This window comes from Crocodylus porosus, unplaced genomic scaffold (genome assembly GCF_001723895.1).
Source record: "Crocodylus porosus isolate Cpor-Errol unplaced genomic scaffold, CroPor_comp1, whole genome shotgun sequence".
Classification (NCBI taxonomy): Eukaryota; Metazoa; Chordata; order Crocodylia; family Crocodylidae; genus Crocodylus; species Crocodylus porosus.
In genome coordinates this window covers 90,171,470-90,197,370 of record NW_017728918.1, presented here as the reverse complement: position 1 = coordinate 90,197,370, position 25,901 = coordinate 90,171,470, and the positions used below count along the sequence as shown (strand labels likewise).

Genomic DNA, 25,901 nt, shown 5'->3' with positions numbered 1-25,901 from the left:
TTTGTACCAGACAAAATCTCTGATGCATTAAAATCTCTGATGTATTATCTAAAATAAGAGATTTTGTGTAGAACTGAAGTGAGACTTGGCTGAGAGAGAGAAAAAAGGGATATGACAGATTCAGATTACAGTTGGTATTAAAAAAAGCCAAGAAAAAAAGAGCACAGGACTTCATCCCTTACCAAGTAAGAGTTACCATAGCTTCTAACTAAAATAATTTGCTTATAAATATAGGGCACTCAAAATGTCAGTGTGCTACCTTTGGACCTTTGAAATGGCCACAGTGACAATTTTACAAGTAAAGCTTCTACAGATGTAGAAAATGAAGATGAAGAAACTTGTTTCCAGTCATCAGGCTATATCCTGCTATTCTCTTGAAATGTCAGATATGCAAACATAGCAAAATATAGACAATTAAAAGGTCAGTGAGGTTTCTCATTAGTACTGAAATGTCACACTAGACTACCAGCAAATGAAGGACTGTGAAATAAAAAGCAGACGTATTTCTGTTTGTAGTGACAGAAATGAATAATGTCAGCTTGTTTGATCTGTTTTCTAATAGCTACTGACCAGCTTTTAATGGTTTATTTGTATCAGAAGAAATGATAGGGTTAGGCAGGGGTGCAAAAGGACAGCAGGAAGCAATCAGCTTACGTCACTAAGAACCTAAGATGACAAGTTGGTTAAGTGGTTAGTAATGTCAGGGAGTTTGTTTTTGTTTTTTCTTCTAGGTTACAAATTCCAGTCCAACTTGTATCAGAAGTGAGAAAAAGTTGTAACATCTGATAGCTATTTAGTGCCTACGTAAAATGAGGTTGTGTTCATTGCCTGTTTCCTAGAAGACAAGTGTCAGCATTACAGACATTCCCTTTGGGTACTTCCTAGCATTCCTCATCCATAGTCTTAGTTATCACTAGTTGACTGTGATTCAGTTGCATAAATACTGAATCTCTTTCTCTCCTAGGGGATCATTTATGTTAGTGAGAGGATACATTGCCTGGACAGAATTGATCTGTCTACTCTCCACCACTTGTGCTGACACAGAAGACTGATAAGGGGCAGGTCTGCTAAGCTGGCCTTTTCCCCTGAACATTAGATCAACCACACAAAACCATTTTTGAGCCTACATTCTCATGAGATCACAAGCAACTGTCGATTTAAATCTATGCCATGCTTGGGCCATACATGATTTCCAATGGGAAACTCCACAAAACAGTTTCCCTACTTCTCCTATATGGCTCAAAGAAGAGGCAGGCAGTTATAAAACCTGGAGTGTGAAATGCACAATTACTGCTCTCTACCTATTTCCCTGCTCCCAGGAGGCTGCCCAACAAGAAGGCTGAGGTGGAGATATGATGTATTCTGCCGTTTCCCATCTGTACAACTTCATAGGAATATGACTGGCACATCAGGACAGTAAGCTATAGGATACAGGACACTGTAGGTGTTTCAGCATGTGTAATCTTCCACATACTCTCTTCATCTGCCATCTGCACAGGATGTTTTCTTACTCTGTGTGAAGGGCTGGTTCAGAACTACCTGAATTAGTATATAGTGGGTGTGTCTACAAATGCATTTGTTCCAGGAGCAGTAAATTCTCCTGGACAGGTGTCTACACATACAAAGACTTTAAGCAGATTTGCTGCTCATGTCAGCAATCTGCTCCCACTGCTGCCAGCCCAGCACAAACCCCCTTCAGCAGCCAGGTGGAGCTCTAGGCTCCCTCTGGGTGCTCCCCCTGGATGCTAGCTGGCAGGGAGCATGGGACAAGGATACAGCTGTCTCCTGGCAGGGACTGCGACATTGCTCCCTGCCCCCAGGACAGCTGCCTGCTGCCAGGGAAGGCTCCACCACTGAAGCCCAGGCAGGGACAATGCTCCCTTGCCCCAGCATCAGGGAACTCCTGGCCCTGGCTCCCCAGTTGGGAGCAGGGGACTAGGAAAAAGCTGTAGGGAAAGAGTAGGTCCCAGGCCCCTGTCCCAATCCGCTAGAGGGGCAACTAGCAGTGAACACCCAGTAGCCAGCATTGTAGTGCTGTGAAATCATGGAGGCTTTTCCTAGAAGCTGTGTACACAGCATTCTGATTCCCAAGTTGTAGTGCAGAGACATCCTTTTGTTCACTGTTTTCCGAAATAGGATTTTAAGACAGTAATAGGCAAAATCCAGTTTTTGTAATGTTCTAAGTGTTAAAAAAATACATCTTGGATTCCGAAGTGGACAGAGAGAAAAGGTTCTATTTGCAATGCCAGCAAAGGGGAAGTCTACTTCTTACCATTGGTAATTACAGGAAATTAAAATGCCTGCAGGAAGAAACAAAGCTAATACAGTAATTTTACTATTTCCACAAAGAGACATGTTGAAAATTGCATGGAAAATAAAACATTCTTCAGCAACAAAGAGTCATTTACTGAGATGTAGCAGGAGTGGAGAAAGTATTTACAGCAAGACTCTATTTGTTGGCACATAAAGTAAGGAGATGGAGCAGTATGTTTCTGTTCAGATTCCCTTGCTCTTCCCATTCAGTGCCAACAAGTCAAAAGTGTCACATGCAAACCAAGCCTATCTGGTATACTAAAAGGTAAGGGAATATGATGAAGGAAAGTGTATGTGGCATATTTATTTTCAGCTCTAAATTCATGACAGTTATTCCAAATTATGAGATACGGCTAATAGAAGGAAGGAAGGCAACAACTATCTCCATGCCCACAAACACATCTGCTGGAATGAGAGTGCACTACCTTCCATGTTTCTGCCACATGGAAAGCTGCACTTGAATTGAATGGTATATTTCAGATGAGAAAAATCTAAGCACTTCTTCATTAAAAGGAATGCCATGTGATGCATAATGCTCAAGGGACTGGAGCAAGTATACAGTTTTGTATGCTGAAGCAAATAATTCAAATCTGTACCAAATTTAGCAGTGATTAGTAAATGCTGTTACTATCTGAATGCTGCTTGGCAGCCTACATGAAATGATCTAATTATCACAGGACACTTCTTACCAGATGGATGTTCATGTGAACGTTCCCAACTACAGATGATCAAAAAAATTAATAAAGGGAAGGGAGAATCATGACATTCCAAAAGGTTTCAACCAGTTGTACAGATGGTAAAAGAAATGGAGGAACTTTTTCAAATTTAAAACTTCAGGGGTTTTTTAATATTGACCTATAAAAAAAATTGGCAAACTTTGCTAGTTGGCATTGGCAGAGGATCTAACAAGCCTTTCAACATGACCACATACAGGCATTTCTATCAGTACATGTAAAATGTCTGCACCCTGGTTGAAACTGTGACACACCTTGGTTGTAACTGGGCACACTTAATTAAAAGAAAGTAATTCTGGTGCAGTTCACACCAGAGTTTAATGCACCCACACACATTTATTAACGCAGCCTCCACATTTACATATGCACCCAGGACCACAGTACGTTGAGCTGGGTCAGAACCGGGGGCTCATCCTGCCAGCCCAGGGCTGCTCTGACCTGGTTCAATGTGCTGCAGAGGGGTTCGCTATACAGGGCATGTCTACACATGCAGTTTTTCTAATGCACATTAAATTTAGTACCACTAATGTAAGGTACTAAAGAAATGCACATTAGGTTGCCTTAATGTGCAGTAATGAAGTCTCATGGTTTTTAAATGATGTTTAATGCTCAGTAGCCTATTTTACTGTGTATTAGCATGATCGTGCTTTTTTTATGTGATGCTTTAATGCACAGTAAAATAGGCTACTGCACATTAAAGTGCACATGTAGACATGCCCAGAAGGAACATGAGTGACAAGTTGCCTTTAATCATGAAGCTTAATATGTTCTTTTTTCCAATCTAAACTCCTGCCTGTGTGCATAGAAGACTGCTCTCATCCCAGTGGAAATTGAGAGTAACCCCACTGAAGACAATGACACTATACCAGGTTAAAAAATAGGAGATCTGCATATGCTTGCAGTTGATTTCAGATCTCTCCTTCAGAAGCATATAACTATGGATGTCAACTTTAATATTTATCTCAAGGTCACCAATGTTGTAGGCTATTTTTCTTACTGTCAGGAGACTCTGGCAGTGTGTGCACCTGGTCAGGTACAAATGCACTTCCACAGCAAAGGCAATTAATTCAAGCAGCTAAGTACATGATTTCATTGTAGGAGCTAAAGAACTAAGCACCAATAAAGTAGTGATGAAGAATCTCAAGGAAATCAGAATTACTTTCTTCTTTCATGGAGAGCCATCAACAGAGAGATCAATAGCAAGGATTTTTAACCAAACCTCGCCACATTTCAGCATTTAGATATAACAGAACCTGGTTGTCTCATCACAGAAGTAGTCTAGGTCAAACCATTTTATATTGACTTTTTTTGTAAGAATTAAAGTGAAAATGACATCTAGACTGCCTCTACTTTTAATTTCACAACATGAAATCTGGGCTTCTTCCCCCTTCCCTATAAAACACATGATGTATCATGTCCAAAGTTGATAGTAACTAAAATAAACATTATTATTGCTAAGTGAAGGACCCTGTGCCAAGGTCCTTCTGTAAAACACTTAAATACAACATCTAAGAAACAAACAGCTAAAGATACTGACACAAAAAAAGACTGAAATGATCCAGAACTAAAAGTGCTCAAGATAGAGAATATATGTCTCAAAGCTACAAAGAATACAACTATAAATACCTAGCTAGATTGAAGTTAGATTACAAAACAACATCTGGTGCATTAAGGTTTTAATTTGATTTTTTTCACTAGCAGTTGCAGACTGTCACCAATTCCTGGTGGCTCAACAAGTTCAGAAAAATGGCACTGCTGAAGGGGATGTCATTATTAATCATTGTTGGACTTGGTTTTCTTTTTAGGTGTGCCCCAGGTTACTATGGCAATCCCTTGCTGATTGGAAGCACTTGTAGAAAATGTGACTGCAGTGGAAACTCAGATCCTAACTTGATCTTTGAGGATTGTGATGAGGTGACAGGCCAATGCCGCAACTGCCTGCGTAATACTACAGGGTTCAAGTGTGAACTATGTGCTCCGGGTTATTATGGAGATGCCAGAGTAGCTAAAAACTGTACAGGTATTGTGCCATGTTTAGTACCGTGTGTATGTGGGCATGTGTGCACATGCATGTGTTTATGCATACATTTGTAGTGATAAACAGTATAACTAATATACTATATATAATAGTATATATAACATATATATATATGTTATATATATATATATATATATAGCTAAAACATAGTACAGCAAAATTGTAATGCTTTACTTCTGTCCCCTTCTCCATTTCATCTTATAAAATGATGAACTCATTGATTCTGAAAAAATACTGGTAATATCCTTCAGTGCCATGTTATCATTAGGCTTCAGAATTAAACTACCAATGAGATGAATGAAGAATTTACCTGTCAGATCTTTGGTTCATGTTCTCTGTACATGTAGGAATGCAATTCTACATTTTCTCTACCCTGATCATATTCAAAGGTTTTTCTTTACAATGGTAAGATTGATGAATAATTGATCGATTGACCTATTACAGGATTTCTTTTAATAATTGGTTAGATTCTGCAAAATCTGTCAGTGCTATATAGATCACATAGACACAGCAAATGACTGGTAATGTCATGGACTGATATTTGAAATCTTTGTTATAACAGACACACACAAGAACAAATGCACATACAGATCTTTCTACAGAACCCAGGGATACTGTGAAAATATAAAACATCACATATCAGTAAATGACAGCTGATGTCTCACTAATCATTGGCATAGTACAGGGGTTGTCAATCAGGGGTACGCATACCCCCAGGGGTACTTGAGAAGGCCCTAGACACGTGGGTGGGCAGGGACAGAGCCCTACCACAGATGATCCCGCACTTGGCAGTCAGCTGCATGCCACTCCTCACACTGCCCCCACTCCGTGGCTGGGGGTACACTGCTCCATGTCCAGCCACTGAGACTACAATGAACCAAAAAGGTTGAAAATCCCTGGCATAGTAGAACTCTTCTTAAGTATAAACTGATGAAAGCCCTTGGTTCTAAATGCAGTTTGCCTATATTAGTCAAATTTACATACTACTTGAATTCAATACTGATTGAGACTGAGGTGAAGGTGAGCTCCTTAGAGCCTGTAGGAAAGTAGCCAACCACACTGAGCATCTATATATGCGATCCGGGGGGCACTTTAAGTAGAGAGGCTCTGAGAGCATGACATTCAAGGAGCTTTAGTTAAAGTGCCCTCACTGTCATTTTGAAGCGTGGGGACGCTGAATACACGATTCTGAGGCTGCAGGAGTCTGTTAATTATCATGATACATCAGATCTGCAGCAGATTTGATTAACTGAGTCTGCTCCAACGCATGCTAATTAGCATGTGTCGGAGCAGAGGTCCTTCACGTATATAGGTGCCCAATGATCCTAAACAATGTCTGCAATACCAGCCACCAAGATGGCAGTTGGGAAAAGGCTAGATCAGGGATTCTTTTTTAAAAATAAAAGAGTGACTCTTTTGCTGTAAAAAAATTAAAAAAGACCACAGTAAGTCAGAATGTTTTTATTACTATGGATTACTATTTGAAATCTTGTCAATCATACTTGCGCACCTAACAATACTAACATTGCATGGTACCCCATGGCACACTTGAAAGAATATCAAGGCACTCCAAGATATTGCAGCATCCGAGTTGAGAATCACTGCAGTAGATCATGCATTTATGAAGAAAGCTGGCATATGTAAATACACATGTTCTATTACAGGGGTAGGCAACCCCCAGCATGGGTACCAGAGCATGGCATGCAAAAGCATTTTGCTTAGCATGCACACCTTGGGGCAGATGGCAGGGAAGGGGCTAGGGCTGCACTGCCACAACAAGGATGGGCCCCTTGCAGCTCCCCCGCCATCCGCCTCTGGCATGCCAACATTTTACAAGTTGAGGTTGCAGGTCTCTTTAGCACTCAGCCCAAAACCATTGCCACCCCTGTTCTATTACTTTTATCCCTTCCTTTCTTCTCCCATGCCTTCCTCCTGTTTTTTATGCTCACTTGCTGTGCTTTATTTTACTTTAGATCATAACTCTTTCAGTCAGGGACTATGCTTTTGTATGTACTTGTACTGCACCATGGGCAGTGGGACCGCATAAAGTAGATGCCATTTATAATGGTAATGTCACCTTCTGTTCTAACCACTATTGTGTAATCTTGTTAGTTCAAGAGTGGTTGTTATATTTCTATGCCTCATTTGTTTTACTTTCTGAGTTTCAGTTCTTCCTAAAACTAGGAAGAGGTTGGGCACTCAAATATTTTAAGAAAGGTACATCTTTCTTCCTCTAAACCTCAAGAAAATTGCAGATTCCATCTGAAAAATGTTGTACCAGTTTTTATCTAAATCTTTTAATTTATCCTCTAGGACCAAACTATCTTATACAGTTTACTCAACCAACTCCCAGTTTGGGAATATTCATTTTGGAAGGTATTATGGAGTGGAATTGCTGCCCCTAGTGAAAAAGTAGTTAGGGATAAGCTTTGGGTCAGTCCAGCACTGCCCCCCTGTACCTGAAAATAGGGGTGCAGAAGCTAGGACAGTTTTCTCAGTAACTTGGCAGCCTGCTGGAGGGATCTGAATGCCATCCGTTGCAACTCATGAGAAGGGAAGGTATTCCTGGTAGGAACTATATCCAAGAAAGAAACTATTTGGAGAACTGCCTTGGGAAGGGGGTGAAGGTAGGCACACAATTGGACTGTAAGACAGCCCACCTAGGTGCTGCCCAATCAGGCTTTTAAAGAGATTTACAGGTCTAATTTTACCTTTACCTCTGCTAAAAATTATAATGTAGCTTATTTCATTAATAGCAGCTGACGTTGCCTGAACAGAAACACTGTACAAACATTTAGACAAGTAATCCATAAAGAGTTTCTATGCCTCATAAAGTCTACTAACATTAATCTGAAAATGACTGCTCCAAATCAAAACATCTATGTTAGCCTTGTACTTAGCAAGGTTGGCATAGTTTTTTATTTGTAACTTCATTAATGCTTTGGAGAGAAATATTCAACCTGAGGAATGCCTTATTGAAATGTAAAAATATGACTATGCATATCTGACTTGCAAAAAGCAGCACAAGGGGTACATAAAACAAAAATTTATAGAGAAGAAAAATATGCTAAGCACCATGAAAGAACTAGAATAATAAAAACTACAGCTAAAACAGAGGTCATCTAGTCTATGCCACAGCATGAGACAGGGTCATAAAAGAAACAGAAAGGAAATTTGAATCTTAGTCTCTCATATCCAGATGAAAGCTTAGGCATTCATCTAGGATAGAGAATATGATAACAGAGCAGGGGTGTGAACCTGGATCTTTCACATCCCAGGCCAGTGCCCTAACCAGAGAATCACAGACACCCAGCAGATAAGAGCAAGAATGAAATGAAAGGAAATAACAATGTGCTCTTTCTGTGCAAGATACTGCCTAATGAAAAATGTCTTGTATTCCAAAGCTTGTCGAATTTTATTCAAACTATCTAGTTAGTGCAATAAAAGATATTCCCCATGCCTCCGTGCAACATAGTCATTTTCCAATACAATTTTTTAAAAACGAAAACATTTATACTCATTTATAAAAGTTTTGTGTGCTTTTCAACATACCCATTAGCATGTGTCCTTTGTTTTATAAGGCTTTACTCACACTTCCCCCATAAATTAATTCAGAAGCTTTCTGGAAGTACTGTTACTTACTGAGTGCATTATTGCACCTTTTCTAATGCACATTAAATTTAGCACCTCTGGGTGCCTATACATGACTGTGAAGGCTGCTCCAACACACTGGAATTCTAGAGCATTGGAGTGGACTTGATTGAGTCTGCTGGAGCATGGCAATTGCCATGCTCCAGCAGCCTCCTGCATCTTGTGTATCAGCATTCAACGAGCTTTAGTTCAAGTGCCCCCACTGCCATTTTTAAAAGTGGGGATGCTGATACATGAGACATAGTGGTGCTCTCAGATCCACTCTAATTAAAGAGCCACCCTTTCCCATCCTCAGATAATGAACAGTAGAGCATTTGCACACTTTTTTTTAGTGATGCTTAGTGCTCAGGAGACTATTTTACTGTGTATTAATGTAAACCCATGGGTTTTTACATGATGTTTTAATGTACAGAAAAATAGACTACAGAGCATTAAAGCACATGTGTAGATGCACCCATTAACACTGTAAAATGTAATGCTACTTTTAAAATGCAGCATTTATTAAACAACTGGATGAAACATAACCTGTCAGCCTTGCTTTTGAAATTAATTTGTTACAAGCATTTGCCACACATGTAAATTAGCAAGTTAAAAAGAAGACGTAATTTTGTTTCTACATATTGCTGTTGTATTACCTGGTAGCCCTGTTTTTTCTAAAATAATCTGGATCCTATCCCCATCGTTTATGGCTGAGACTAAAATAGGTCACATTCTAAACCCAATCTAGTATAAAACCAGAACAATTTCACTGCCATTAATTAATTTCTCTGGTACCAGTGAAACCAAAATGTAGTTCATTATGGCTGCTTGCAAACATTAAAAAAAAACAACTCATGCTTTACTGGAAGAAGCAGCGTGTTACTTTGACTTGGCTCTGCAGCATCTCTATAGATCAGGCGCTTCAGCAGGGCTTTTTGGCACTTTTATCTAATAGCTGATTCTATCAGCTGATTCAATCAGACAACAGGCGAGCCTGCTCCAGCTAATGCACTGCCTCTTCCGGGCACTGGGCTCCATGTGGGAATGCACCAAGTTTAAAGTAAAGAGCCATTTTTTGTTGTTTTGGTTTGGTTTGGTTTGGTTTGGTTGGGGCTGGGGTCATGTCTGCAAGCAGCCCAAGTTTACAATTAAGCATACATCACAAAAATTTCCCCTCAAAATTTTCTGGCTGCTTGTCATTTGATCTGTAGATAGACAAACACAAAATATAATTAAACAATGTTATTATTGGAACCTGATGATACTGTGAATCACAAAAGCCAAAATAATTCTGGGAAAATCACTTTTGTTCCTTTGGGTTTTGTTGTTGTTTGTTTGTTTGTTTGTTTGTTTTACCTGTTTATGTTTTAAGACTATATTTAAGTATCAAAATATTGTTTTAAATAACAGAAACATAAAGAAATACAGTTGTGTTTTCTAAAAAATCACTTATGCCTTTAGTAAAACCTTAGCTTCCTAAAGCTGCAATGATTTTTAAAACCTCATTTACTTTCACCGTAAGTGGGTTATGAACAGCCTGACATGCTAGACTGAATATTTTTTTTCCTCATCTGATCTTGGAACCTAAGCAGTCTTAGACCTGACTAGTACTTGGATAGGAGACCGACTTGGAAACCCAGGGTTCACACATATATACTAACTTTCTGACAGTTAAGCCAACTTAAGTTTTTTAGGTCGACTTAACTGTCAGAGCATACACATGTATGTGGAGCAGAGTCGATTTAAATGCAGCACAAGATACTACACCTCCGAGGTGTATCATCTTGAGTCCCATTAGTTAAGTTGACTTAGCTCATAACATAGCTGCCACCATGTCAAGGAGCTGTATGTGTATATACTCTGATGTGGCTTAACTTAAGTCACCTTAGTTAAAAATCACCTTTTAAGTTGACTTAGTACTTGTGCATGCACCCCGAAGTGCCGTAGATACAAACTAAAGAGTTTTGGCCAAATACTTAGCAAATGCTAAGCTGTAAAAATTGAATGAGTGGGAAGACTTCTTTCAGCTCCATCATCACAACTGATCTGATGGATGGGAATGCAAGGGTGGGTGTTTGTTTTTTGATTTGCTAAGCTTGGCAACAGCACTACAGTCAGCTATTAATTCTTCTAAGGTTGGAAGGACAAATGAGGAGTCAGTCTGAAGCTGCAGAGTTGCCATCTGCCTGCATTTCTTGGGAAACCAGTTCTACTCAAAATAGGCATCTGTGGATATAGTACAGTTCAATATATTCAATAGCCTTCATGGAGATAGCTGACAAATACTTAAAACTTTAAGTATGCTTCTTTCCATGGTCTGCCTCCCAAAATTCATTCTATACAATTATCTGTACGCGACTCAAATGAACATCCTGATAATATTAGTCTCTCTCAGATCTCTCCTTTACTCATCAATGAGAATCATCACATATTTGCATCTCAATTTGGATTAAACCTGATAAATCTCAACAAACAAATGGAAAGTAGAAAGCAAAGAGATGAAATCCATGCTTGCTCTGTCCATTGGCAGGAGAGATTGTGTAGTCTAATATGTAAGGCATTTGACTGTGAGGAGACTGTGACTCTAATCCTGCCTTTGTGTCTGACCAGCTGGGTGACCTTGGATAAGTCATTTCACCTCTGTGGTTCTGTTTCCCCTCCTGCCCTTCTTCTTATTTAACTAGACTGTAAGCTTCTCAGAGCATGTACTACTTTTTACTATATAGGGCCTAGCACAATGGGGTCCAAATCTTAACTGATACATATGATACTTTAAAGCAGTTAATGATCATTCTAAAATATCCTTCTTTTCCCACCAGAGTGCCATTGTGGAGGAGGACCATGTGACAGCCACACTGGAGAATGTCTAGCAGAAAGCCCTGAATCTCCTACAGGAATGGACTGCCCAACTATCGGTAAGCAAAACTGCTTATCACCCAAACTAAACCATTACCTAACCTTAACTTATATTTGCAGTGTACTATATGTTAAGAGTTTGATTCTACAAGGAGCAGAGCATCCTGACCCTGATGCAGCAAAGCACTTAAATTTTTTTTAAGTGCTACCCTGAAACTGTCCAGGAAAAACAATTATTCAGAGCCGTGCACAGAGATACCTGAGCTACTGCTGGGGTCAGGAGAGCTCTGTAAGTCACTCTATGCATTCAAAGCTGGCACAGATGCCTCTACATACCATTGCTTTGGGGCATGAAGTGAATGCAACTTGTTGAATTGTCTTCTCTGGGACTGCTTGTGTACTTGAACATGTGCTTGTTTGACTGAATAGCTGGAAGAAGCCTGGTTCTGTGTTCCAATGTGATAAACACTGCCCTGGAATGGTTGGAACCTGGGTTTCAGCCCTTTTCTTCCCACCAAAGGTATTCCTCCATGTTGTGTCTAATCCTCATTAATTAAAGCAGATAGACTAGGAGTAGGCAAAGTCCAGCCCACAGGCCAGACTGGACCCATGGCAGACTCCATTTCCCAGCAGCCCCCATGGCAGCAGCTCCTTCTGGCTCCTGCCAATGGACCAAGCCCCACTGCCTGGGCATCCCACCCCATCTGCGCTTCATGCACCGCCAGGGGTGGGACCCATGTGAGCAGGGCACACAGCTGGGCAACTGGAATGAGGCTGCTGCTGGGAGCAAGTTGGCTCAGTGGGGTCAGGAAGACCATGGGATCTTGAGAGGGTCAGGGCCAAGGCAGAGCCATGATCTGGTGTGTGCACACCCCTGCAACAAGTGCAGGTTTCGCAACCAGGGGCATGCAGGCAGCAGATCACAACTCTGTCCCAGCCCTGGCCCTGCACTGTCACCACCATAAGATCCTGGTCCCAGCCCCAGAGCAGCTCCCCAAGTAGCCATGCGACCTACCCATGCTGCTCCCAGATGGTCTCTATAGAGACCCTGGGAGCGTGGGGACATGACAGCACAGGGCTGGGGCTGGGGCTGGGGCAGAGCCCCAGCTCTGCATCCCTGTGCTGTCACAGCCCTGTGCTGTCACAGCCCTTTGCTGTCATGGCCCCATCACTCACGGGGTCCCCATGAAGACCATTTGGGAGCCATGCAGGTAAGGGCTGTTGGGAAATGGAATCTGGCTGCTGGCCAGATCTGCCATTTTGCCCACCCTGAGATAGACTGCAAAGAGGTAGGGGAGCATGAGCTACAGTCCTTCACCTCAAGCCACAGAGCCTCTGCTCCCGGCTCTGCATATCTTCCCCTCTTGGCTACCCAGTCAATCTGCTACACCAGGAGGGATGGAGGATGTTCTTGGCACTGACAAACCCATGGCCTGGTGATTAAAGCCCTTTGCTGGGAAGTGTGAATTATGGGCTCAGTCCTTCCCAGGGGTCTGGCTCTTGTATCTCCCACTCCCTGGTAAACATCCTGGCCACTAAACTCCTGAGCTAGTAGAATGTTTTTCTGAGCAGCTAGTCATCCCTAGCTTTTCTCCAGTCACCTTTCTGGGGATTAACGCACAGTTATGTACCTACCCAAATAGAGTAGCATCACCACAAAGCATGGCTATAGCAAATCCATGCTGAGCATACTCAGAAGAGCGAGTCCTAGCTGAGCAGTTATTAACAGGATCTAAAAAACATGCAAGGGACAAAAATGTACCTCACAGCTATATTTTGAGGTATAAATTACACTTAGTTCCCTTTTGGAGAAATAGGATTTGATTCTCCAGTACCACTATGTTGTAACTGTTGGTAAATGATGAAGTAGGCTGTTGGCTACATAAGCTTTTGCATCTCTGAATGAGTTAATCTTTTAAGATGTCACTTTACCCTGCCTCCTACATACTGTACAACACAGAAGACAGGCAGTGCAACCAAAAGAAAGTTGGCATTTTAACCTGTACTTTTTCTCAGAGTTCTTTCTATTTCTCAGAGTTATATGCTCATGTATTGTTCGGGTAAGACTCTTTGCACATATTAATGATTTCATAATTAGAAATGACATAGTATTTTTTAGAGCAAGAGGCATGGCTATATTAGAGATCTAGGTAATCATAATACAGATATATTTATACTGTGCTTTCAAGAACTGACCTTCTAACTGAATTGTCAATCCAGAGTACAGCTGCTGTAAATGACTGCTAGTCAGTGAGTAGGGAGTACATCCTAATTCTGCTATAGCAATAAATATTAAATAAGTGTTTCTATGCTGTAACAGGATAGAGTGTGTGAACTGACCCCAGTTTCTCATTCTCTGGGTCACAAGCATGTTGAGCCTTTAGGGAAAAGCCAGGAAATGCCTCATATGACCCCTCCCACTATTCATGGAGCAGCCTTGACAGTTTTCTCAAACCAGGCCCATCTGGTCCTCCTCAGCTGGAGGCTTGGTGCCTAAACTGTGGGACTTTGAAAGTGGGTGGATTAAAATGAAGAAAAATGGGTGTCCTTGGGGCTCCATTAATAAGAAAGAGGAGGGTCTCTTGGGGTAAGAAATGCATGAACTGAATTTTTAAAAAGAAGAAGGAAAATTCTTCCTATTTAACTGACACTGATCTTAAAAGAAAAATGACCCTATCTTCTCTTATTGTCAGACTGTGATAAATGCATTTGGGATTTGACTGATGACATCCGATTATCAGATCTGGCTATAGATCAAAGCAAATCAACTTTGCTGAGCATTTCCACTGGTGTTGCTGCTCACAGACGCTTAAATGAACTGAACTCAACTGTTTCCCTCTTTGAGGTACCAATTTTTGTTGGGTTTACTTTAATATTAACCCACCATTGCTTCTGCATTCGTATGTGCTTCAATCCCCCTTCACTTCTTCTGAAGCCCTTTGCTGCTTGTACTATGGCACAGAAAACTTGATCTCTGGATGCATTGAGCTAACACCCTTTTTAAATAAAAATCTCTTTTCATGCAGATGAAACTCTCAGAAAAAGAAAACCATTCTGAACTTAGGAAGATCCAGATGAATAATGCTGAGACTGAAATGAACAATCTCCTTGAAGACATAGAGACACTTGATGTACAGGTGTGTTTGCAGTTCACTTTGTGGCTTTACAGTAGAATATGAGAAACAGGTTTGTCCTATTCACTATAAGGCCCTAATGGAATGGAGAAAGGACCTGGAAGATATTTGGTAGATGTTTTGAAATTAAAATGTACTAATCTGGGAATTAAAATGGCCATATCCAGTCTGTTGCCCTGAAAACGCAGGAGGTAGAGCTTCATTCAAAATCCCATAAAGTTAATAGGACATTTTCCACTCCTAAGATCATAGTTTTACATACAGTTCCCTATAATTCTCCACAGAGGCCACAGTTACTAAACTGATACTACATTTGATCTGAGGTTGACATCTTGCATTTTCATTTCAAATTCTAATTTATAATTAAGTAAAGTAATGAAGATTAAAGTAATTTGGATGTATTTTTTGGATGTTTGGAGTGTATGTATTTTACATGGATGATCTCATAAAATTTAAATAAGCCTGATTAAATACTTCAAAGCGTGTTTCAAAACCCCTGGTTAAAAATGGTTTATTGGGTACCTACTGAGATGAGTGTCTGATCAGCACTCAAGATATGTTCTGACACAGTTATAATCATAAACACTTTATCTATGTTCAGCTGCAAGACCATAAAATTGGGGTTGCATTCTTGCAGCTCCTACAGCACATTCACTGCAACCTAACACAGCATTAACATAGCAATGGGTTTCAACTGCAGTCAAGAAAATTTAAATGAAATCCCAGGAGCAGGAGCCTCTCACTTCTTAGTCCAAAGCCAGGTACAGACATTACACCTTTACCAGTATAAGTAATTGGAAACTGGTCTACATCCAGAACAGAACAGAAGTTCAACACAGATAGGCTGGTTTAAGAATGGCAAAACTGGGTCTAAGATTTGCCCTCCCCCACTTCCCCAAAGAGCGAATGTCTGTTCTGTTTGCTACCAATCTAAACTATGCTGCTTACAGAAAACTGTGCAACTTAAATCAATTGTACCTTGGGCTTTTAAAATGTCTGTACCTAGCCAAAAAAGCCTAATGGTCAGCTTGCTTGACCAGGAGACAGGAAAACTGGCTCCTTGACTGCCCTAAATCCAGAGGTGCTTAGCAATCTTTTGATTTCCCAGCACAGTACTTTAACCACTACAACCACAGGTCAGGTATTATCCAGACCCCTCTCCTGCCCTCTTGAGGCTGAGCCAATTATCTTGCATTTATATTTGTTGGAGAAATTGAATGGAGGGCAGTTTCTGTCTTACTGGGAACAAAGGCTCATCCAGAGTATCCAGAGCAGAAGCCATTTCACTGAACCATACACACCCACTAACCCAGTGATTCTCAACCAGGGTGCCACAGCAGCCTAGGGTGTCTTGAGACTCTTGCAAGGGTGCTGCAGGGTTAGCACTGTTAGCCCTGAAAACATGATTTACAAGATGAACCAGGAGGTTTCAACAGGAATCCATAGATTACACAAATATTGTGCCCAGTTGTGTTCTTTCTGAGTTCTTTACAGCAAAATAATTGCTCTATTATTTTTCTGTAGTAAAAAAATCTAGTGGAAACTAAGAGCTGGCCTTTTCCAAAGGGTGCCTTGAGTCTAACAAGGGGTGCCTTAAGTCTAAAAAGGTTAAGACCTGCTCTAACCTAATTTCTTCTTCCTGTTGCCACATATCTCCCTCTCTTAGCTGCCTAGGGGAGAAACTTCAACAGAAGGTCTGAATATACTTCTGGATAATACTTGACTTGTGGCTTAGTGATTAGAGTACTGTAGCAGGAAGTCGGGCAGCAGGCAGGGCAGGGTGGCAACTTAGAGGCTGTTTCAGAGAGACACGAGATTTTAAAAGCAGCAACCTACTTCATCAGATGCTAGGAAAGGACTGGCCAGCATCCTTTCCTAGCACCTGATAAAGTATGTCACTGACTATGAAAGCTCATACGTCTCTGAAACAGTGAATCTCTAAGATGCTACCCTGTCCTACAGTTGGTCTGACTTTAGACTGACACAATGGGAAATCTGAAAGATGTCAGTTCAAACTCCCTCTGTGTCCGAGAGGGTCATAAAACCTGTCTCTCCTGCTTCCTGGGAGACTGAACCCATGAATTCAGCATCAGCGTGGTCCTTCTTCTGTGTACTCTCACTTGTGAAGAGTCTCACAAGAGAACTTGTGATTCCTAGGAAAAGGGGAAACATTCTTGGATTCCTTCAGTAGAGGGAAAAGCACAGGTTAACCCTGAAAACATCCCCTTTGTGCTCTTTTCAAGGTACTAACAATGAAATCAGTTTTGAAGCTCATGTTCTGGTTTAATACAAAACAGAATTACAAACTGAATGCAATGCTTGATTATGATAAATGTCATTCCCAATGACCCAAGCCTGAAGGTAAGGCAATTATGGTAAAATATGGTAGTACTCCGTTCTGAATATCGAGCTGGGATTTCAGGGAGTCCGCCTGTGGACGTCTTTGAAATTCCAGCCTGGCTCTGCTTGAAGATCCTGGGATTTGGGTGTTCAGCAATGGCTTTCTTAATTTGCACTGTTATCCTTTTTCTCTCTCAGCAAAAATGCTGCTTCCCACCCAAAAGATATCACCAGTAATGTCATTCTAATAGCAGTCTTCAATCCTTGGGTTACGCTCACCAAATGCAAATAAAAACACCAGTGCTGGGAAAAAAGAATGAAAAGGGTAGTTAGAAAGGAAAAATATTTAAATGAAAAGGCTATTATGTAAAAATTAAACTCTACGGCTTTGAAATAATAAAATCCATAATAAATTCACCACCAGAAACCCTGAAGGTAATACAAGAGTGCTTTCTTTTCAAAGGCAAAATAAAGAATCCGTATTAAAAAAAAATCCTTATTTTTAATTTTTTACTCAGTGAAAATTTATTTTTAAATTTTTACTTAATGAAAGAAACATATTTCTTTCATTAAGTGACAAACATTCATCTTCTATTTCCCAGGACTGGTCCTTACTCTGCTTCCACAGAAACAAGTTTAATACAGTGCAGTATCTGACTAAAATGATACCAACTTTCTGTCTGGTTTAAAGCGCCACCTGGTGCTTCCACAAGTGCAAACATTTATTTACAAAATATTTTACTATGCAGATATGAGTACAAGTCACAGCTGTTGAAACAGAACAGCTAGCATCACAAGACATGCCAATGGCAAAGCTATTAATAGCCCTAGGACAGATAAATGAAACTTAATTTCTCAGTCAAATGTAGAATTAAATAGGAACAACAGACTTTCCACACAGCTAACTGCAAGAGTAGACTTCAAAAATATTGACTTGTCAACTGAATGTTCAAATCTGAACCTGGATCCTAATTTTCAAGTGAAAATTAGCTCTTTCATGAGCCAAATCAAAATTCTGAATCCATGTATTTTGATACTATCAAGCATCAGGTGTTGACTTACATACAAGACAGGAGCAGTAAATAACATAGCAGTAAGCTCTTTTCTTCTTTTCTTTTCCTTCAGAGAATACCTTAGGGAAATTAAAGGAAATCTAATTGAGATCAATACATTCATATGAAACATGCCTGTTCTGTAATGGTTACGCTTCATTTCTTCTCAGTCCTTAGCCAAAGCTTTACTATATGACCAGCATTGGGAACCCAATAAGCTCATGGTCACATGAAAAACAAAATTTGCAAGGCAATCCCAACTGTAACATAAGACTGTTTTTCTGTCTGTCTAGGTATATAGGCTAGCCAGTAGTTGTCTGAGATTTAATAAGATGAAGAAGAGAGACACTGAGGATGGGGATCCTGAGTTAAACTGCACAATAGGGCAAATTAAACTGGCTCTGATCCTCAATTTTTTCTTCTGCCCACGATTTGTATCACTGAGGAAATGTGTCTAGCAAGATCAGGCATTGGTAGTTGTCTAGGCAATCTGACATTCAGAAGTAAGTCTGATGAGAGGTTTAAAATGGTACATAATTTATGATAAGTTGATTGCAGCAAATGATGGCGAAATGTGGGGCCAATTCTAATCTTCTGTTCTGCTGTTCACAAAATACTGACAAGGCAGCTTTGGCACATCAAACACTTCTGTAAATATCATTTTGTGTGATGAATGGATCTTCATGTGGTCATTGGGAAAAAGTGAAATGTATTTTTGTACTGCCCATCACTATGCATGCATGCGGATTTAAAAAAAAAAAATCTAATCTTGAACTCACATGGTTTATTCATAGAGAAATCAAGCATCAAGCAAAGACCTTCAGATACAGAAGGAAACCATGGCGACCATTCACCGTGCTACACAGCTTGTGCAGCAACTCAGCAATATGAGGGATAACATCCAAGGTAAATAGATTTTTTTGGTTCAACTTAATGTCAAGCATACATTAGTGAAACATCCAGCAGAGATGTGTCATAGTACCATGAGCACTCTTTTAAAACCACCAGATGTAACAGAATGTGATTCTACAATGAACAATTCCCTTTTAACATACTACTGAAGCCAGTGTATCAGATACCTTCTATTACCCATACTCTTCTTTTCTCTTTCTCCTGAGATTTCCCTTAGAAAGCGAAATCTAAACTCAATAGCATATTGACATCAATTCCATTTTTTTTGCAAAGCATATGAGGATAATCATATTTGCAATCTTTTTGTTTGTTTGCATGGATATTAGAGGCTTTTCTTTATCCTGCTATCCTTTATCTTGCCAAGTACTGATTAGGTACTTGGATAGTACTACAATAGAAGCCATATAAAGAGCTGAACAGCCAGATATAAGCATAACGTTTTCCCTTACTGACTCATCACACAAAACTGTAGGTTTGCTATCAAAGCAAGGGTTGAGTGGAACCTGTCTAAGCTCTAGAATCAATTTTGATAATTTTCTAAATAACAGGGTACATCTACATGGAAAGGCTGCTGTGATCTTTATAAAGTCTTTTGTTAATAAACAAAAGACAAAAACCCCATCATCAGGGAGTTTTCTTCTTGATTTCACTGGGGCAGAATTCCACTCCATATTGTTATAAATAAAATGCTTCCTTTCCTGATTGATATTGTTGTCTTAATTTTTGTGGTACCAGTATGATCTAGTACTGTGGGGGACAACCATTTTTGCAGGTGTGCCACAAGTGAGTATCATGCCCTCCCTAAGTATCACTCCAAACACCTACCTACCTCTGATCTTCTGCTCTGCTTTCTGCCCCATCTGCTGCTGTATTGCCTGTCCCCTCCCCGATCTGCTGCATGGCATACACACAGCCTGCCCGTGCCACTTGTGGGTATGCATGCTTCATGTTGGCCACCCCTAATTTAGGGGGCCAGATATGCCATCCTAAACACTGTCTTAGAGAGTGCCTTTATGTTTAACTTTTTTTGTATGAAACTTGTTCTGGTAAAGATTGCTCATCTGGGCGATTCCAGGTAGATATCTCCAAAGAAAACAGAACATGGCAGCCTCTAAGCAGGAGTGCTGGCTGGAAAGCAGAGTCCAGAACATCCCCCATCAGTCCTTCCAAGTCAGTTGTAGTCATTAGGCTGTGGAGTTTTCAGTGAATTTGGGTTTAGATACTACATTTTTTCTTAGCTATGTTTTCCATCTCTCAGAAATACTGAAGTTGAGAGGGAGATGCACATTTTATAACACTTCTTCCAAAGAAAACATTGCGTTTAGTGAATAGAAATACGGCATTGTAAACTATCTGACTCATACAAAGTATCAGAAACCACCACTGTGATGCTGTTTCATAATGGATAAAAACACGTAGCATATTTCATGTCTCCCAAAACTAGCACTGTGGTGAAGAGCTTCTTCATATTTAAATATCGTGACAACCACTGTCTCAAAGCTTCACTCATCTGTGCTCTAACTGACTGTTAAGGGATACAAATAGCACTTATAAAGTCAACCTCTGTGTAATACTGAAGCAATAAAAGCATTGCCATAACTAACAAAAATATCAAAATACAGGCATATTTACAACTAGAAAATAAACTATCTTATCCATTCAAGAAATATTTTTTTGATTTAGAGACTATGAGACTATTTGCATTTGCAAGAGTTTTTATTATCTTATATATCAAGAAACAAATAATAACAGCAAGCATTTTGCCAAGCACAATTGCAATGAAGAAAGACCCTCTAGTCAGAGATTATTATCCCAATTCCAGCATATCAGTGGTATATTCTTATCCTATGAATGCACTAACCTGAGATTAGACCCTGAAATATACTGCAGCCTCTCCTTTTGTATCTACAAGAAAAAAAAACAAATTACATGCACTCAAAAGTCTCCCTACTCCTTCTGCACCTTCATCATAAATGCCCCAGGTCTATCACAGAACATGTTTATATAACATTAGCAATGACAGCCAACAGGAAAAAAAAGTATATTTGATGACTGAGAACATAAAGGTTAGACTGATTTGACCTGGCCTTTGTGCTGAGTAGTCAGTAATTAGCTAAGACACCTTCTTGCCAAAGCTATGTGCTATGGAAATAATTTTATCTGATACCGTAACACAGGATGTCAAAGATATGGCCTATGAGCCAGATCACCCTTAGGAGCCACATCATCCAATCCCCAGTGCTGGCCCTGAGTCACAAGTTGACCCATTCATGACACATGTCGGGGAGTGCCTGACCAGCTCCACACACAGGGCCTTAGGCATGTGGTATGAACTCCAGGACCCACATGGGGCCAGTGCTGGATCCCCCCGGCATGCTGGACCCAGCACTCAGGATGCCTACTTCAGCCAGTCTGGGAAGTGGGCTGCAGCTTCCAGCCTGGACCAGAGAGAACAGGTGTGTTATTTCTCCAGTCCCTCTGGTATATGGGGGGTGGGGAGAAGCATGGTCATGGATCCCCCCAGATGTTAGATCCAGCACCCACATTGACTGGTCCAGGACTGTGTCACGTACAGTCCCACTCCAGCGAGTCCAGGACCCACAATGCACATGGTAGACTGGTTGGAGCAGGCAGTGTGGGCACAGTATCTGGCAAGCAAGGAGGAGGGAGAGGAAGAGTGTGGTGGGGGGTAGTCCAAGGGTTCAGTCTAGCCCATGGACCCAGTTCCTCACTGTTCATCCAGCCCATGGACCAATCCTGTAGGGCCAGATGGGTTTGACACCCCTGCTGTAAGAGATATTCTTCCTTTTACATCAGCATTGAATGAGTGGCCATGCTTTTAAGAGATATTGTGAGATTGATAATGCCGCTTTTGTCAAGAGTTGGGGCACCAAGCAGGCTAAGTTGCCTCCATTTGCCCCTGATTACCTGAGTGAGTCTGGCTGCCACCTGACTACTTACATCTGTACTCGATTACCTGCATGGGCATAGCTAATACCTTATCAGCAGCAGCTCTTTCAGTACCCAGCAGACTACTCAAAAGGACAGAGGCTTCTGTGTCTAGTCTTGGGCTTCATTATTACTTCCTGCCTGCTGAAGTTTTTGCTCTGGACTTGCCAGCTCATCATGTCCCTCTGCCCCATTACTCCTGACTCCAATTCAGACAACCTGATAACAGCTAGCTCCTGGCTCATGGCTTCAACCTGGTGATCACCTATGTCTTGGTCCCTTACAGCTACAACTGCCTGCTCCAGACCCTTTTCACATGAGACCTAAGGCTCAGATCCTGACCTGCTTTGCTCATCAGAAGTCCCATTAGCAACTTTTATGAAAGAAGCAGGGATAGGTATAAACTGCATCATCCCAGTTAAGCACTGTTTCCTTAGGTATATTAACTATTCTTTCAATTACTTTAGGTAATTACAATTTGCCTAGCATAACCTCTTCTCTATCCTGTAACTTTAATTGGATACTCCATGCTTTTTCATTTCTTGCTTGATTGTGGTAGTATGTCTTTACACTGTTGAACAATTGCTGCCTTATACTCTGGAGGACTCAAGGCCTAAAGGCTAGGGACAGACATTCAAAAAGCCTGAGCATGAATTGATTCAATCTTTGCAGATTAGTCTAACCTGGCTAGGCTAAACCAGTTTTGTAATCGGACAGACATCCCAGAAATGCAGGCACATGCTTGCAGTGGCTTAGGCTAGAAGCCGGGTGGAGCTAGAGCAGCCCTCCCTTCCTTCCATATCATGCAGCTGAGCGGGGCATGGCCAGGCTCTGGCAGGAGCTCTGATTAGCCCAGCAGAGAATTGATAACAATGTTTATCACCCAATTAGGAAGACAACAGAGAGACATTACCAGCTACTTGTTGATTCTGCCTGTTGATTCAGCATGGACTGTAGCCAGCATGTGGTCTACTAGCTAATACATAGATACCGCTCCACAAGGCAGAGGGGAGGGGGGAATTTCTGCTTAGTAGGGGGTGGTAAGGGGAGAGGGGAAGCAGCCCAGTCTGTGGAGCTGCAGCCAGGGAGCAGAGAGCTGCAGAGCAGAGAGCCCTGTCCAGGTCAGAGAACATGCTGGGATGCTGGAGGTGTCTGGTTTATCTTAAAACAGCAAGGGGTCTGGGACAGACATTGCATAAACCAACTTGAGCCAAATCAGTTAAGTCTGATACTACATTCAATCAAGTTTATCTCAAACCAGTTTCAGCCAGCCATTCTCAAACTTGTTTATGTGCACTAAACATCTGTTCTGTTACAAGTTTAAACCAGTTTCTGATCACTTAAACTAGTTTATGTCTAATGTCTGTCCCTAACTAAAAGGGCCTCAGAGAAGTGCCATATCTCTAATTGCAACTTCCAGCATCCCATCCCATCCCATTCCAACCCTACTATGACTTTTGCTTTCTCTCCTCTATGACATTATTTTCTCTCCTTTGGTCTCTTTTCATATGACTTGTCACAGACCCATCCCCCGGATGCCCCCAAGTTTCTCCCCACTCTCCTGCTATCTGTCTCAAAGACTAGACCAAAGTTTGCACTGGAATAACTCCTTATCCCCACAAGCCTTGGCACCACTGCCCTTTACCAGACTTCATCTCTGCAGCAGGGGAATCTCTGATAGCTTCAGGTGGCTTCCAATCAGGTTGTGAACAACTTTTAGGTCCCCATTTCTGTAGAATGGATTAATCTGGAATATTGCTTGCCCAGGGATCACCACAGAAAATCAATAAGGAGACAAAACTATGAAATGATTTATTATGTAGGAGGAAAAAAAATACAAGCAGAACACACTGTATGTTTGAAGACAGAACAAAAAGATAAGATTAGTTTCTTACCCTCTCATTTGGTCACAACCTAGCACTCCTGAGAGCCCTGCCAGTGTTTCCAGTCCTGCTGATCTCACCAGCCCTGTCTTCTGGGGACCTGTACTCTCTTCCAGCCTGAGAAAATCCAAAGACTGCTGTCTCCAAGACAACTCCCTAAATACCTCCAAGCCAGCACTCCCTCCCCGCTCTCCACATCAGCATTGTCTCAATCTTTAATGAGTCTCATGATTCTCTAGAAATTTCTTTCCTGCCAGGGGCAGCTAAAATTCCTCTAGCTAATAGCCCATTACTCTGAGATACTTTAGCTATTGTAGAGTTGTTTTCCCATTAGACGAAGATAATACCTTGGGTGCCCATCTCAGTAGTAGTCCCTTCTGCCTGTGATTGAAAGTGGCAATTGTTCTTGCTCTAATAATAAAATAGTGAGAGCTAATTGGCTCTTTTGCCTACCCCCTTTTGCTTAAGTATGCATTCCTCATTTCCTTTGGATAAACAATCATAAAGATATATACAGCCAGGGATAAGTGTCAGAAATTAACATAGCATAATGTTGGTTTTTCAATAAGACCATACACAATATCAGTGAAACAAACATAAGAAAAATCCTATGACACCACACAAGCCCCTTGAATTTTACTGGGTTTTGTGACATGACTCTCATTTGCTTTATACCCTCATTGCCTATTTTTATTGCTTACCCTTTCTGATGGAGATAAAAAAAACTCTAGTGCTGTGTGTTATATGTATGTATGTCAAGGGTTTAGCCAGGGCTAAACTTACTAAATGTCCTGGTCAATTGATCAAAAGTATTTGTATTGTGCACACACAAATAGCAGTAGCATATAGGTTTATGACAGAACTTTCTGACTTGCTGAACATAGATGAGTGTACAAGGAAGGGTAAAAGGTGTACTTATATTTAAACACTGGGAAACATTTGTGATGATCTGACAAACAGCAATTTCAGTGCCCTGTCAGAGATGCTGTCGAACACAAGAGCATAGGGATGTGAAGCACTGCAGAATGGTGCCCCATATACCTGTTCTCTAGTTATGCTACTGCTGACAAATATATATATATATATATAGATATATATATATAGGTAAAAAGAATAAACCATATAAGACTGACATTTCTAAAGTAGGTGCACCAAAGTATTAATGTCATTTTTACTTTGTGTCATCTACATTGAAATTTCCCTGGTCGAGGTGTGTATTGTACTTGTACTACATTTTTTAATTTCATTGAGGACCAAAGAAAGAGGTTAATTGTTTATTTTTAACTGCAAGTTGGGCTATAATATGAAACACAACAGAAATTACATCTTTTGGAAATCATCACCGTAAGAGACATTGTCACTTAGGTGACTATTTACAAAACCAAATCATTCCATCCTACTTAAAACCCAGGATGCAATTATTCCCTGTTACTGTCCTTTGTGGAAAGAGAAAGATTCTATAGTAAAGAGAGAGTAGTCGGCACACAAGCGTATGCTTGTGTAACTGGAAGAAAAGGAAAAAAAGCAATGGAGTGCTTGGTGCTACTCAGTGGGCACATCTACACAAGATCCTAAATGCACAGTAGACTAATTCTACTGTGCATTAGTGCAACGCAGCAAAAGCAGTGCTAATGCACTAATACACAGTAGATTTAGTTTACTGAAAATTAGCATCACTAAAAAGAGCATGCTCTAGTGCCTGTTATTACAGGTACTAAACTTAATGTGCAGGAACTATGGCACATTAATGCATGTGTAGACATGTCCAGTATGAGTAAGGCTGCTTTTAGGAACTCAGTCTCTAGGTGGAGATTGCTACTGCAGATGGGCTTGAATCAAAGCCTCTGGATTCAGATAACTGAAACTATGTTTGAAATCCAGATCTGCAGTTTGAAACAATCCCTGTGTCTGCACTAAAAAATCTTAGCATGGGCAGCAACCTGCCACCTTCTTCATCATATTGTCTCTTTGTTGCACAAGGGGCCATTCGAGCTCCTGGAGGCTAAGTTCCAATTTGGTCCCAGAAGTGAGTCACACCACGAGCCACAGAGATAAGGCCT

At 40.8% G+C, this 25,901-nt stretch overlaps 1 protein-coding gene across 1 annotated transcript in view; it reads left to right on the top strand.

Moving 5' to 3' along the window:
* The window catches only part of LAMA4 (laminin subunit alpha 4), a 172,598-nt gene that overhangs the window by 68,088 nt on the left and 78,609 nt on the right, over positions 1-25,901 (top strand). The window contains exons 5-9 of the mRNA XM_019537929.1: positions 4,853-5,067; positions 11,535-11,630; positions 14,265-14,416; positions 14,598-14,708; positions 18,892-19,003. Of these exons, the coding sequence (XP_019393474.1) occupies positions 4,853-5,067; positions 11,535-11,630; positions 14,265-14,416; positions 14,598-14,708; positions 18,892-19,003 (686 nt within the window). The remainder of the gene's footprint in view (positions 1-4,852; positions 5,068-11,534; positions 11,631-14,264; positions 14,417-14,597; positions 14,709-18,891; positions 19,004-25,901) is intronic.